Below are 14,897 nucleotides of genomic sequence, written 5' to 3' on the forward strand. Positions count from 1 at the left end.
GACGCGCTCGTGCTCTCCCTCGCGCACATGGAGTACGCATCATGGAAGGTGGCCGAAATGAGCCACGTTTGTCGGGTTTTCCCAACAGACCAGTGACTGATGTCTATCGAAAAAAAATGAAACCCATTATTCATCTATAACCAGTGACCGCGATGGCGACTGTAATGATATCATCTTAGTACTAACTCTTTAATTAAAAACATCTAATGGATAAACCGGACACTGGTTGATCTAACCGAGTTGTTGGTGTAGCCGCGCGTAGGTTATATTTAACTGTGTTGTTTCATTGGGTCGCACGGGGCTGAACCCCGTAATCTTTTTTTCCCTTTTTTTACCTAACCCACATCGTATTTATTGTATATTTTCACCAAGCCGTGTTGTTGTTTTGTCCCTACCCATGGGAAACTTTGGTAAAAGTGCCTGTTTAACTGAGGCGGCCGTGTTGCGTCCTGCGCATGGAAACATGTTTTTAGTTTTCACGGTTCCTGGCAACAACGTCATCGCTCCGTCTGGGGGGCGTGGACGCGTTTAGCCAATCACGCGTCGGTGCGCGGCGCGTCTCCGCGTCCTGCAGGCCAATAGCGAATATAAAACACGATTCGAGGCGCGCACGGTTCAGATAATTGACTCTGCTGATCTACTGGCGATACAGTGTCGCTTCTACTGATACGGACAGTGCTTATGAATAGCGGTTTTGGAAGGAACAGAGTTTCGTGAAATACTGGACACTTCTTTCAAACGTCTGGCAAGGAAAAGGCATCTGTCGATTTGGTACAGTAAAACAAAAAAGTTGTTCAACTATTTTGGAAGTTTATTTCTCATTCACTTCTCTGGGCTTCCGTTAACATTACGGAACACACAAGATGTTTGGACTCTAGCATAGACAGTATTAGTACTGAAGACTATTCAGCCGAGAGGCAAGCGTTGTGCGCAATAACTTATTTTTTTAGCTCAAATAGGCTACTGTATCAATTCATATGTCAACAAAAATGGAGCAACCGTTTTATCATGACGACTCGTTTCTTTCTGCTTATGGCAATTCAGACGCTGCCCTGCACGACTACAAGCTTCTAAAGCAGAATATGAGCGTTGGCTTCGCCGAACCTTATCGGAACCTCAAGTCTCTTCGCTCTGAAAGCGACTTCTACTCGGGCGCCAGCGGAGACCTCAGCTCGCTGAAACTCGCCTCTCCGGAGCTTGAGAGACTCATCGTTCACAGCGGTAACGGCGTGATCACTACACCCACCCCGGGCCAGTACCTCTACAGTCGAGCGATTACCGAAGAGCAGGAAGGTTTCGCTGACGGTTTCGTGAAAGCGCTTGACGAGCTACACAAGATGAACCAGATGCCCCCTCCGAACGTGTCCATAGGAGCCGGTGGCGTGTCGTCTTGCTCGGTGGCACCATCGGTCTACGGGTCCAGCCTGCAGCCAGAGTCCCCCGTCTACACCACACTTAACAGCTGTAACCCCAACACTACCCTCCCGCCTGCGGCTAATTACCCGACCGCCACAATCAGCTACCTGCCTCACCACCACCAGTACCAGCACCACCAGAGCACCACGCTTCCCTCTCATCACTTCCAGCACTCGCTGCCCGGAGCCGGGCTGCATCCGCAGCGACTTGCTGCGATGAAGGAGGAGCCGCAGACCGTCCCGGACCTGCAAAGCAGCGACGGCTCCCCGCCAATGTCCCCTATCGACCTGGAGGACCAGGAGCGCATCAAGGCGGAGCGCAAGCGACTGCGCAACCGGCTGGCGGCGACCAAGTGCCGGCGGCGAAAGCTTGAGCGAATCTCGCGTCTGGAAGACAAAGTGAAAATCCTCAAGTCAGATAACGCCGGACTGTCTAACACCGCTTCGCTTCTGAGAGAGCAAGTTGCCCAACTCAAGCAAAAAGTCATGACACACGTCAGCCGGGGATGCCAGCTGGTGTTGACACCGAAGGTTGAATCTTATTAAACGGACAAAAACACGAACTCGAGACACTGGCTTAAAGGGGAAACACTGAATGAGAATACATTCTGATGCTAAACGCATTGCAGCACTGAGTAGACTATGAGAGGTTGTGCATTTGGTGTTTTCTTGTAGAAAACTACTGTTACTGTCTTTGTTTTCTGAAGCATTTCCTTTCTAAATCTTTGTTCATATGGTACTTCCAAATGAAATGCTCACGAAAGCAACTCTAAAGGACTCTAAGAGCACTTATGTAAAAAAAAAAACTTTTAAGTGCGAGTTATATCCTATGAATACATTCCAATAAGTTATTGTCATTATTTACGTCTGGTTGACCCGGACAAGTGTTACTGTTCCTTTGTTTTTTTGTATTTAAGTAAAGGCCTTAAAATGTATGATGTGTTTGCGTTCTCAATGTTGATAAACCGGATCTAGCCTAAAGTGAATATTCCGTTCAGACAGGTAAAGTCACTGTATTTAACTTGATCTCTTCACCTGCTTGTCACTTTCGTAGGTAGTTTTTACGTACAGGACGTGCACGCGTAGCGTTTGCTTCCTATTGACGTAGAGCCCAAATATGGGCAGTTTTGAGCACGTACGTCATTGAGGGCGAGATGCCGGGAACCCCCGCCCACGCGGCCGGATTTAGGACGTACCAAGGAGGTTTTTTCTTGCGCTGTAAGTCTGACGTTCGCATGAATGAGGTGCGTGTGAATGGGTGAAATTTTAGAAACTCGGGAATTTCCCCGCTCACAGCGAACTTCTAAGTTCCCAAAACAGTTTCAGCGAAAAGAAAACTAGAGATAAAAATAAGAGCGCGGAGATTTTCCGTGTCGTTTGCATAAAATTAAAGCTACCATAAGCACAAATAAGATCAAAGAGATGAGAAAAACATTTAATTAGGTTCCGCCGAAAAAATCTCTCGATGCCTTTTGAGGACGTTAAACTCACCCACGCTCTCTTACTCACATAATTTAGTTGTTTTATGTCCGTCTTTTTCAGTTCGACACTTGGTCTCATTAAATAATTATGATACTTGATACTATGATACGATGATGTCGTGTCAATAACAAAGCACATGTTTAAATATTTTGATTAATTAGTTAAGACAATTGTAATTATTGTAATTTTCTCAAACGCTTTATGCCAAAGGTATCCATTTGGGTCTCATGTAGGCATAATGAAGTCATTAGTTATAGCATTAGTAACTGGTTCAGTCGTTGAAGCCAGAAACAGAACTATGACCGCACTTCACTGGTCAGGAACTGGTGTATGAGAAGCCCACCATGAGTACGGCAACACCACCACCACAAAACCTGTTTAAACGAGAGTTCTCAAAACACATAACAGATTCTACGTCCATCTGCGTTACATTACATGATCACTAGACACAATTTAACAAGACTGTTAAGCAGAACTCCAATGAGGAACCAAATTTTAATAATAGCTGCCTGAAAACGCGCATTTACACACAACTCCCAAGAGCCTTGTGAAATGCTGCCACCTCGTGGACAGTGTGCACGTTCGTTTATTAAAAAAAAAAAGAAATCCGCAATTCACTACACAAGAATTGAAGAGGTCAAGAACCCAACCCATCAATGAGAAAATAAGTGAGCAGTGCTTTTTAAATCAACACCATCTTTATTTCACAAAGTCCAAAGGTTTTAACACCATCAACTGTTAAACTTCAATGGTGAACAGGTATAAAATACATGCATGTTTTCAACAGAAAAGATGAAATGGACTACAGAAATGTCAGTGCATGGGACTACCAGCGTATCAAATACTATGGTCAATTGAACTAAAGATGGAAATCTAGCATTAGAAATCTCTGCCAAAGGCTCAACTCACAAGAGAACAAAAAGGGCCAAGACGGTCTAACAAGCTCGTTGACCACCTGGAAGTGCTTCACTCCTGGCTCGGAGGTCACGGGGCACGTGCGGTGAACGCCTTACTGCTTGGAGAAAAACTCCTTACTCTTCTCAACATCCGGGATGATGGTGTCACTTCCTGGCTTCCATCCAGCAGGGCAGACTTGGAGGAGAGAGAGAGAGAGAGAAGCACACAGCGTCCTGAACCCGTTCCCGAAAGGCACGCTTCGTTGTGCGGTCTCACGCGGCCCACTTACCTTCCCCGTGCTTGTCGGTGTGCTGGAAAGCCTGGACCAGGCGCAGGGTCTCGTCCACAGAGCGGCCCACGGGCAGGTCGTTGACGGTGATCTGCCTCAGAATGCCTTTATCATCGATGACGAACAGCCCTCTGAGTGGAGAACAGGGGCATGAGGGCTGTGCACAACGCACAGGTCAGACCTTCTGGACACTTCCACCACTCACTGGCTATCCTCTCTAACGTAGACTCTACAGTTAGAAGTAGAAGCCCAAGGGTCCCGAGGGTACCTGTCAATCTGTCTTCCATGATCTTGTTTTTTGGTGTGTGTGTGTGTGTGTGTGTGTGTGTGTAAAATATGTCAGCAAAAATGTCTGTGGTAATCAACGATACAGATGCAGCATATAAAAGATATGGCTGAAAAAACATTTTATTTCTATTTTGTGTTTATTTGTGTTTGCAATTTGGAAATGTACATTGTGAATTTAAAAATATAATATCTAAAAAAGGAAACCAATTGGTCATTCATTATTCTGTGAAATGTCTTGTGTATTTTTAATTGTGTATTAAAACACAGCCATGCCAGTGTACTACTAAACAACCTCCAGTAATCAACTGATCAGTGATAAGGGCCCATTTAACAGGCTGAAGTGCAAACACAACATGCGATTATGTTACACTGGTATGAACAAGTCCAGCATTCACAATGCCTGTATGATACTGTAATACTACACTCCTGGGCCAAACCACAAACTACACAATATTTAAAAGGAACACCAAGCGATGTTTACAACCAAAACAGCTCAAACACTGCATCTAAAAGTGAATAGTTACTCTTGTTCAATTTCTTATACAACACACCCTCCCTTTGAGGTGACGTCCCAAATAGGCTTTGAATGCTCCTCCGGTGATCAGATCACATGACTACGAGCGAGGTGAACCGCCATAGAGGATCTGCGTGCTGATTGGCTAAAGAGTCAGGAGTTTGTAATTCAATGTTGACACTCAATGCAAGCAGACACCATGGTGGACTCTCAAAGAACACGAAACCCATGCGCTTATTTATGTGTTTGATGTTTAACTAAAATTACTTTGATGTGTCTGGTACATTATTTACGTATAACCAAAATGTAATGTTTTCTTTCAATTATGTAAATATATGAACAAAAGAGGCAACATGCATCAGCATATTTTGGCACTAGAACACATTCCAGTTGTACTTAGGATTACGTTTCGGTATCTACGAAATCTAGCAAGCTGTTTACAAAGTGAAGGTCCTGTTAGATACTATCCTATTTTACATTCCAGATCAGTTGTGGTTTAACCCTGATCTAGAAGAGAAAAGAATTTGCCAAACTGATACTGTAGACATTTCTCACTGGCTAGCTACCAAAACATGTCCATCTGTAGTGTTGGTTTGTTGGAAAAAAAAACATCCAACATTACATCGAAAGATATTGTGTTCATTAATGGTCAGCAATGTTATATTGTTCATGTGTCAGGTATAGATAGCCATTGTGCTTGAGAAAATACACAATGTGTATACCTCTCCACAACACTAGGGGGCAGCAGAGACACACTACTATACCTAAACCGAGGTGTCAGTACAAAGTGCAAAGAACATGAATATTGATTTAGTCGCAGAAAAATGTTATTTGAAAAATGCCTTTTGCCTCTTTAAGCTTTTACTGGTCTAAACAGTAAATAACTGAAAAAGTTGCACATCCAGCAATTTGTTAATTTGAATTTTATATCAAAACATTTGGAGTGCCTTATTCAAAGTTCCTTTTCATTTTCTGACCAATCATTTGTTAGGACCATTAAATGTAATTGTTGCTTTTTTTCTAAGAAGTATATATTCATCAGCAATGTGACATCACCAACACACCTGAAGGCGATGCCCTCGTCCTCCTTCAGCACACCATAGTCGCGGGATATGGACTGTGTCAGGTCAGCCAGCAGTGGAATGTTCATGGGGCCCAGACCACCTTGTTTCCTTGGGGTGTTGATCCTATCAGGAGAGAGATGATGTCACACTGATGACACACTGTCATAATGGTAAAGCAGACAGGGATAATGAGAATGTGGGGGTGTCAACATGACAACATGCTGTCGGAGCACAACACTATAGTACTCCGTCCCTCTGAAAGCGTTAACAAAACCAGCCTGGGTTCTTCCAAGACAAAACCAACCACTGTGTAATGCCAGCCTGTGTTTTGAGTTTTCACCCAAGATTTAAAGATATTTCCACTAAATTTTCAGCATACGCACTTAATAATCTAAAGACTTCTCTTTGACAGTTCTATAAAGTAATACTGTTAGGATTTGTTTATTGACATGCCACACTGATTGCAAATCATTCAAAGTATTTCTAGCACAGGTGCTGTAAGTGAAGAAACATACTTTTTCTGCAGAGAACCAAAACAGCTTAATTTTGGATTATGGGTCTGTTTGATTTTAACAGGCTGCAGAAACTTCTAGTTCAAGCGGCAGTTACTCTTTGTCCTGTACTGTTGCTTCTCTCTCCACCCCTCCCACTCTTGTCAGTCTTATCAGAGAAAAGCAGGTTAAGAGTAGCAAACTTTGATAAAGCAGAAGCTGGCGGTAATTTAGAAACCCTGCAGGGAGCACGCACGTTCACGCACGTACACACTGGCATAATGGTCATTAGTGTTAGGGATTGGATACGGACAGCACTCACCATCTAAAGACTTCACCATTGGCACTTACAATCCATCTCTGTTAACTGAAAGTGACCCATTTTGGAATCATTCCAAACTACCAAAACATTGCAGGCAGGCACATCCTGGGCACGCTGGTATTGGATTATATGCTCTAGATTACAGGCAGTCCTTGACAAAGACCGTTATCTGAGCTCTGGTAATTCAACACAGCTAATAAAGTCTTTACTATCTGCACTAACAATCCTTTCATTGTGTATATTTCCCAACATCTTTCTCAAACTGATCTCAATTATCCATTTCTAAATAAACAAAATAAGAAATTCAACTTATTTTTCTCCACTGGCCACATCAGAATGACCAGTATTACTGCCATCTTTGTAGCGTGCTAAATTACTTCAAAAAAAATTTTTTTAAATCTTCCCATCTAATCCAAGAACGTGAGCCTTGAGGTGTTTCCAGGCACGTCTCAACCTCAGCTTCACGGTTGGAGGCCCTCTGAAGGTGAGCGTCACGTCCTCACCAGGCCAAGTGGCTGAAGTGAGAGTCGGTGGACACGCCGATGACCTCACAGCCGATCTTGCGGAACTCTGCAGCACGCTCGCTGAAGGCGACGATCTCGGTGGGGCAGACGAAGGTGAAGTCCAGGGGGTAGAAGAACATGACCAAGTACTTCCCTGCAGACACAAACATGAGGAAACAGAGAGAGAAAGGTTCCTAAAAGCTTAAAGCAAATTTCAGCCCCCTGATTTGCCCTGCAGCACAAAAAGAGCAATGCACTGATGCATAGACATGTACAGCATGCTTTACATTTTCAGCGTTCAGCAGAGGATCCTATTCAAAGCAGCAGTATGCATCCTGGGAATCAAACTCAGCATTGCTGACGGTACCTTGCTCTACAACATGAGCTGCATGTGTAATTGCATTAGACATGACATCCAGACACACCACCTAAAGGGCTGTTGTCCGGGGTTTGTTTTAAGCACGGTTACGCTACTGTAGCTTAAGCTCCATTTGACTTCACTGTACCTCTGTAGTCAGAAAGAACAACATCCTTAAACTGGCCGTTCACCACCGCCGTAGCCTTGAAGTGAGGGGCGGGATGTCCGATCTTGGCGTTTCCGGAAGACATCGTGGGAGCTGGTTGCTTTTGACGACAGGAGAAGTCACATGAAACTTAGTTTAAAATGGTCTCAATTGCATGTTTCCAGTCCAGTCCTGAGGGCCCCTCCAAACCCATCACAATGGTACCAGATATTCAGTGGTGTGGTTTGCTCAGCGGTGCTCTAGACTGTGACAAAAGCACAAGCCATTTAAGGTGGACCCTGCACCTGTGTACTAAAGTAGGGCAGACCAACTCCAGACCTGCTGAGCCAGACCACTGGTGCAGGGGACACTTTAAATGTCTTCTGTGCTCCAAGACATCTCATTTATGAAATTATGAGCTATTTATCTTAATCAAATGCATTATAACACAGAAAAGCCATACCATTATTTGGTTTCTGCATGGAGATCTCCCATTACACAATGACCTCTGTTTATAGTACCATTATGTCTCTTTCTAAAAATACCAAACTGTGACCTTTATTACTGTCCACTGGCCGGCTGTCAAATCAAAAATCTTTGTTCATATTAGACATTATTCATATTAGAAAGATAAAGGTCAACCAGCTAATATCCTAGCTATATTTATGCAAATGACAGGACCACACATGCAAGTCACATGCTCTCCTGCTGGGGCTTCGAGAAACAATAATCTCATAAGAAGGCACTGAAGGCATTCGAGCAACACAGACATTGTTAATGGACATTGTTTTTGCGTATCCAAATAGATAATTCCCTTTTTAAAAGTTTTCAAAATCAAGAAACAGGGACACTCGTGTTGTAGAAACTTATTTTTTATCAAGGCAAGTACGAGTCCATCGTTGAAAACTAACATACACACCCCCCACCCCACACACACACACACACACACACACACACACACACACACACACACACACACACACACACACACACCACCCCTAGTGGTCGTACACATCCGACACCAGCTGGCACAATGACAAAGCAGAATCTCTGGTGTCCATCACGCTGATGGTGCAGTAAGGTGATAGCCGGCCGGCCAACGGACGTTAGCCACGCGCTCACGCGCTCGAGAGATAAACGGCTGAACAGGCGTGACGTGAAGGCCGCGAGACGTCGGCGAGTCACTTACAGTGCGCAGATGTACCTAGCTAGCCAGTTAGCTACCTGCAGGACTGGAGACCCGTCGGGCTTACTTAGTGGCCGAAAAGACGGGATACAAGAATAAATGCTACCTGACGTGAACAAAGCGATGAAAATATAGAATAACTAATTAAAACCGACGACTGCTATTTAAATATTTATTGTGCAGCTAACCAAACTATTGGGTTTGGTCGCTGGACGTTGTATTAGCATCCCACGTAGCTAGCAAATCTACTCAACAGTCAAGTACACAAAGAGCCGTTAGCCCGTTAACAACACAGCAAAAAGTAGCTAGATGTAAAACGTAACCAGTGTTTTTTATCTGAAATAAAGGCAAACTGACATAAATAACTGACATAGCGTGTAAGGATATAATATTACAGCGAGTCAGACAGAAGCAGCCAGCTACAGTGGAAACTCAATGATTCAATTAATTTGTGAGACACGGCCGAATTTAAACGCCAAACCTTCGCAAATGCAAAGTGATATATTTAATCTTCGGGGGTTTGTGCGGGTTTAACGCAAAATATAGTTTAAGCAGGTGTCGGGAATACTTACATTTAGAGTTCTGCACAACTGAAAGCGACTTTAAACAGAAGGAGCTCACCGTCACTCTCGACACAGCGGAGAAAAAGTGCCGCGCGTCCCCGTGACACGCGGAGACGAGGAGGGGGCGGGACCAGAGAGGAGGGGGCGGGGTTATATTAAGAAGAAATAGATATTTACATATTAAATAAAATATCCTACCAGAGAGAGAAAAAGAAAAACAGCAACAAATAGACCCAATTGTTTAATTCAATACAAGAAGCGATTTATGTATGAAATTATAAAAGAAAAAAAAACACGTCACGTGACAAATTCGCGCCAACCCGAGATTTGTAGCATCCGGTGGAAACGTCTGCTGTTCTCAAACTGGTCAGGTTCGCCACGTTTGTTTACTGTATCTGCTATACATACTTTAAGTGAAAGCTGCATATATATATATTTTTGCACTAAAGAGTTTGCAGCGCAACGACAATTGGAATTAACTAGTACAAATCAATTTCATGTTCGTTAAGAATGGTGCTCGCGTTGTTGCAATGAATCTTACGCGTTTGGCTTACTGAGATAGAAACTACCAGGCGAGCTAAAGTCAGTGTAACGCTAGTACTCTAGTTACTCTGGTGTCTTGGCGCTTTTAATAAAAGTAGGTGAAATCCACTTTCAAAGACTTGACTAGCTTTATGTTGTTTAATAAATAACCACGAATATGTATGTCACTGCATCTGTCATGTCATAAAACAGCCTTTCCTTTCCCCCAGCTTGCAAGCTATGGACTTAAGTCAATTTGAAGCAGATAATTCCGTCAGTTGTCGCTTGACCTCCCCTATACCGGACGCCTGTAGGACCCAAGACTGCTGTCTGGGCATCGATGAGGCTGGCAGGGGTCCCGTGCTGGGTGCGTACACTTCAGCTATGTAACGGTCACCTCGAGACGTTAGCTGGGTGCGTTACGGTCTGTAACCGGTCCTTTCAGCTGTGGCTGTTGATGGTTTCGCTGATTTCTCCGTGTTCTTCGTCCTTCAGGGCCAATGGTGTATGGGATATGTTTTTGTCCCGTGTCCAGGAAGGAGGATCTGAAGAACCTAAACGTGGCAGGTCAGCTGGACAATTTAAATAACCAGTTTTTGTTCTGTAGTTTATGTAACTACAACAAAACTAAGGCAACACTTTTGCCTGACAATACTTCTATTTAGTGTAAATGATTGTATGTGTAACCGTGATGCAGTATTGTAGTGTTCTGCTGGTTCTGTGTTTAGACTCAAAGACTCTCACAGAGGCTGAGAGGGAGAATCTGTTTCTGAAGCTGGATGAGGCCAAGAGCTTTGTGGGCTGGGCGCTTCAGATAATCTCACCAAACACCATCTCCACCAGCATGTTACAGAGGTGTGTGTGTATATATGTGTGTGTGTGTATATATATATATATATATATATATATATATATATATATATATATATATATATATATGTATATATGTATATATATATATATATATATATATATATATATATATATTAGGGATGCAAATTATCGATTAATTCATTAATCGTTAGTTGACTGATCTTATCGATCGACTTTCGATTAATTGATAAGCGGCGTTTTTCACCTGAATTTCAGTGTTTCGATAGGGCTTTTAAAAATATCAGCTAAATATACTGCTCAAAAAAAAAAGGGAACACTAAAATAACACATCCTAGATTTCAATTAATAAAAATCTTTGAAATCAGTTGAAAATCTCTCATTTCTACCTGTTGTCTGTTCCATTTGCACAAGAGCAGTTGAAATTGATTCACAATCAGTGTTGCTTCCTATCTGAACACGAAGTGTGGATGACTTGGAGTTACATTGTGTTGTTTAAGTGTTCCCTTTATTTTTTTGAGCAGTGTAGTTAAAACACTTTGTTCAAAAAGTATATATTATATTATGATAATTATATTGTATTATATTATATATTGCTCAAGTAATTATGCATGAGGAAATTTTTATGGTATAACAAAATAATTCATTTTAAAAAAGGAATAAATTAAGGACTGGCTCAGTTCAATTTGAAACATTAGACATTTAAAAAAATGTTTAAAAAAAAGAAGAAATTAAATAGAGAGCCAAACAGAATATTATTGAGCCCATGTTTGGACAATGTTTCTAGCTTTGTAGTGAACACATGCTGTAACGCGACCGGAGAGTGCCCAAGTTTCCACAACATCATTGAGCTTGTCAGTTAAACTGTCAGCGGTGTGTCTATCCGACGTGTTCGTCGTAATCAGCACTGCAGATTTTAGCTGCCAGTTCTCGTCAGCGTAGTGGCACGTCACAGTAATGTAACTTTTCGAAAACGCTCGCTTTCCCAGTGTAGCTGTGATTTTAGGTTGACCAGGTGCACTGGTGATATGCAGGACAGCTGCATGCATGGTGTTCAAATGATAATTGAGTGAGCTAGTGGAACTGTTGTACTTCAATACCGCATTACACAGAGAACATTTGACTTCTTTGCCTAAATTAACAATGTTGAAATTGTAGCGACTACTACTCCTCGCAGCGAGTTCCCTAACAGACAGGCACTTGGCCCTTTAAGTGACACTGGGAGAGCGGCGCCTGCGCGCGCCAGGGGAGGGGAAGAGAACAGTGCTATTGTTTGAGTTGCGTGGAAAATAAAGTTTCCCTCCTTGGGATTTTCTGGATTACGCAGTTTCTGCCTCGTTTCCCGAACCCGCTTCAAAATGGTCCCACACCGCACGTCTTTTCGCCCGCTTCATTTTGTTTTCCACTCTGGTCTTTCGCGACACGTGTTCACCTCTCGTTCTTACGCTCTGTTCAAGTTAATACAGGAGCGCTCTCTAATGATTAATCGTGATTAATACATTTTGATCGAGTAACGTCTTAATCGACAATTAATCGAAAGTCGATTAATCATTTGCATCCCTAATATATATATATATATATATATATATATATATATATATATATATATATATATATATATATATATAATCATTATAGTACATGTATTTTTCATGCAGTTTTGTCATCCCTGTCCCTTCACAGGGCGAAGTATAATCTAAACGCGCTGTCTCACGATGCTGCCATCGGCCTGGTGCAGTACGCCCTTGACAGTGGTGTGCAACTCAAAGAGGTGAGAAATATTATCGGGCGCGATGGCCACTTGCGCAGTGCTCGACGCGATAGGTCACATGCCGCATCTTCCTGCTGCGTGTGTGCGTCCGCAGGTGTTTGTGGACACGGTGGGGCCGGCGGAGAAGTATGAGGAGAAGCTGTCCCAGCGTTTCCCCGGGGTGAAGGTGACCGTGCGGCCCAAAGCCGACTCCCTGTTCCCCGTCGTCAGCGCGGCCAGCATCTGTGCCAAGGTCTGCCGTTGGTCTGCTGTGTTTGACTACCGCGCACACCGTCACTCATGTGTTCTCGGTATACACTGACTTGCTAATGAATCTGCATTTCATTACAGCAACGTGGTTTTGTCCTTGTGTGTGTGTTTGTTTATTAATGGCCACTGGTGTTGTCCTCTCAGGTGGCCAGGGACCATGCGGTGAAAGACTGGATGTTTGCAGAAGACTTGGGGGAAGTGGACACCGATTATGGTTCAGGCTATCCCAATGGTTAGCCCACACACACACACACAAACACTCACTCTTCCTGATTATAGTTCAGGCTATCCCAGTGGTCAGCACACACACTCTTCCTGATTATGGTTCAGGCTATCTGAATGGTCAGCACACACATGCACACACACACACACACACACACACACACACACACATATTCTTCCTGATTGTGGTTCAGGCTATCCCAATGGTTAGCGCGCACACACACACACACACACACTCTCTCTCTTCCTGATTATAGTTCAGGCTATCCCAGTGGTCAGCACAAACACACTTCCTGATAATTGCTCAGTGGTCAACACACACACACACACACACACACACACTTGCTGATAATGTCTCAGTGGTCAGGGCGCACGCACACTCTTCCTTTTCAGTTCCTCACTGTAAACACATTACATAAGCAGAATACATCACGTCTACTCACCAAACTTCCTGCCCTTGTCTCAGTTTCCCTTTAGAGCCCCCCCCAAACTGTTCACTGTGACTAATACATGTCTGAAAAATCAACTCTTCATGTACATATTGTTGTTCAGTGGAATCTAATGTAATGTTTATCTTGAGGAAAGATTTGTGTGTGTTTGTGTGTGTATGTGGGTGTGGTTGCATGCATGTGTAGACCCAAAGACAAAGAGCTGGCTATTGAAGTACTTGGACCCAGTGTTTGGTTACCCACAGTTTGTGCGCTTCAGCTGGAGTACAGCGCAGACCCTACTGGACACCAAAGCCGTCACCGTACACTGGTGAGTTCACCAGTTCACCAGCAGAGGGCAGTGTTTCATCGCTTGGGGAAAGTGGAGGAAGAAAACCATTACTTTAGTGTTTGGCAGTCTGGGTCCTGGAGTGCTTGTGCATTTTAGTGTGATCCCTCCTCCAACAAACTCGTTTCTATTTGCGCAACACAACTGTCAGGTGTCTAATTATCCAGTGAGTCAGTTGTGTGTCAGATGTGTTTAGGGCAGGGAAGACACCGCAGGGTGAGACCAGGCCAAACCCTGGATCAGCCTGAGCAGACCTGTCACTGCCCCAATAAAGTTGTTTCATCATCGTATAATCTGTCAGCCATGTTAATTCACTGGAAAGAGTTCAACTTTTACACATGGAGGCATTTTTATTTTGCAGGAAAAGCTTACAAATTTCAAAATGTATGTGTGCACGTGCATGTCTGGGTGTGTATGTGTGTTCGGATCTGATTGTGTGTGTGTGTGTGTGTGTGTGTACAGGGATGATGACGAGGAGGACGGAGAGAGAGCAGCAGCTCGTCAGAAAAACACGTCCATGCTGTCGTATTTCAGCCATTCCAAACCTGCAGGGGGCGCACACACACACAACACACACCGCTTCTTTACTGAGCGCAGACTACAGAACGTCAACACACTCTGAGCACACACTTAAACACACAGACCACATTTTGGACTGTAAATTCTTAAAATTTGTTCCATAGTTTCAGAAATTCAGTGTCTACGGGAAATGTAATGTATTTCATGCATATTTCTGTAATGTTCAAGAAATAAAATGTGTATTTTTACATTCTACAAACTTGCTTTCTTCTGTAAGTTGCTCTGGATATGTGTGTTTAACATAAACGTTGAATGTAAATGTAACATATTTTCATTGATGGGGATTTATTACAGTCTGTGCATGAATTCTGTGTACTTCAATATCATTTTGAACGTATAGTAAACTTTTTCAGGACCAAAACAAAATCTGTCTGAAACAATGTCTTGTTTGTCTGGAAACTTCGCTAGAATTTTTTTTATCTCTCGTGC

At 43.2% G+C, this 14,897-nt stretch overlaps 3 protein-coding genes across 7 annotated transcripts; 2 read left to right on the forward strand and 1 right to left on the reverse strand.

Annotated features, from left to right (window-relative positions):
• The first annotated feature begins 610 nt into the window (after positions 1-610).
• On the forward strand, positions 611-2,350 carry junba (JunB proto-oncogene, AP-1 transcription factor subunit a). Of its 2 annotated transcripts, XM_076991770.1 has the most exons (2): positions 612-771; positions 1,045-2,350. In XM_076991770.1, exon 2 carries the CDS (start codon positions 1,083-1,085, stop codon positions 1,959-1,961), a length of 879 nt encoding a protein of 292 aa, XP_076847885.1. In that variant the 5' UTR covers positions 612-771; positions 1,045-1,082; the 3' UTR covers positions 1,962-2,350. The 2 variants fall into 2 exon arrangements, with proteins under 2 accessions (XP_076847884.1, XP_076847885.1); XM_076991769.1 differs by having other exon boundaries at positions 611-2,350.
• A 1,212-nt stretch (positions 2,351-3,562) lies between these two features.
• prdx2 (peroxiredoxin 2) lies at positions 3,563-9,658 on the reverse strand. The gene is made up of 6 exons (XM_076991771.1): positions 9,527-9,658; positions 7,772-7,889; positions 7,266-7,419; positions 5,950-6,072; positions 4,084-4,214; positions 3,563-3,989 (listed from the first exon to the last, which is right to left on the reverse strand). Exons 2-6 carry the CDS (start codon positions 7,872-7,874, stop codon positions 3,907-3,909), a joined length of 594 nt encoding a protein of 197 aa, XP_076847886.1. The 5' UTR covers positions 7,875-7,889; positions 9,527-9,658; the 3' UTR covers positions 3,563-3,906.
• Positions 9,659-9,737: 79 nt separating this feature from the next.
• rnaseh2a (ribonuclease H2, subunit A) lies at positions 9,738-14,764 on the forward strand. Of its 4 annotated transcripts, none has more exons than XM_076991800.1 (9): positions 9,738-9,888; positions 10,270-10,406; positions 10,535-10,606; positions 10,768-10,894; positions 12,554-12,641; positions 12,736-12,873; positions 13,035-13,122; positions 13,748-13,871; positions 14,352-14,764. In XM_076991800.1, exons 2-9 carry the CDS (start codon positions 10,280-10,282, stop codon positions 14,509-14,511), a joined length of 924 nt encoding a protein of 307 aa, XP_076847915.1. In that variant the 5' UTR covers positions 9,738-9,888; positions 10,270-10,279; the 3' UTR covers positions 14,512-14,764. The 4 variants fall into 4 exon arrangements, with proteins under 4 accessions (XP_076847915.1, XP_076847914.1, XP_076847918.1 ...); XM_076991799.1 differs by having other exon boundaries at positions 9,741-9,883; XM_076991803.1 differs by lacking the exon at positions 9,738-9,888 and adding an exon at positions 9,895-10,158.
• Positions 14,765-14,897: the final 133 nt, after the last annotated feature.

Source organism: Brachyhypopomus gauderio, unplaced genomic scaffold, assembly GCF_052324685.1.
Source record: "Brachyhypopomus gauderio isolate BG-103 unplaced genomic scaffold, BGAUD_0.2 sc86, whole genome shotgun sequence".
In the NCBI taxonomy this organism is placed as follows: domain Eukaryota; kingdom Metazoa; phylum Chordata; class Actinopteri; order Gymnotiformes; family Hypopomidae; genus Brachyhypopomus; species Brachyhypopomus gauderio.

What these genes read in the sequence shown, in the direction of transcription:
- prdx2 (XM_076991771.1), bottom strand. Translation starts at nt 7,874, where the DNA reads ATGTCTTCCGGAAACGCCAAGATCGGACATCCCGCCCCTCACTTCAAG. An exon ending in CACTTCAGCCACTTGGCCTG is followed by an intron (nt 6,073 to 7,265) that starts GTGAGGACGTGA and finishes CTCTCCTGATAG; the next exon opens with GATCAACACCCCAAGGAAAC. An exon ending in GACGAGGGCATCGCCTTCAG is followed by an intron (nt 4,215 to 5,949) that starts GTGTGTTGGTGA and finishes TTCTCCACTCAG; the next exon opens with AGGGCTGTTCGTCATCGATG.
- junba (XM_076991769.1), top strand. Translation starts at nt 978, where the DNA reads ATGTCAACAAAAATGGAGCAACCGTTTTATCATGACGACTCGTTTCTT.
- rnaseh2a (XM_076991799.1), top strand. Translation starts at nt 9,783, where the DNA reads ATGTATGAAATTATAAAAGAAAAAAAAACACGTCACGTGACAAATTCG. An exon ending in TGGCAGGGGTCCCGTGCTGG is followed by an intron (nt 10,407 to 10,534) that starts GTGCGTACACTT and finishes TTCGTCCTTCAG; the next exon opens with GGCCAATGGTGTATGGGATA. An exon ending in GAAGAACCTAAACGTGGCAG is followed by an intron (nt 10,607 to 10,767) that starts GTCAGCTGGACA and finishes TTCTGTGTTTAG; the next exon opens with ACTCAAAGACTCTCACAGAG.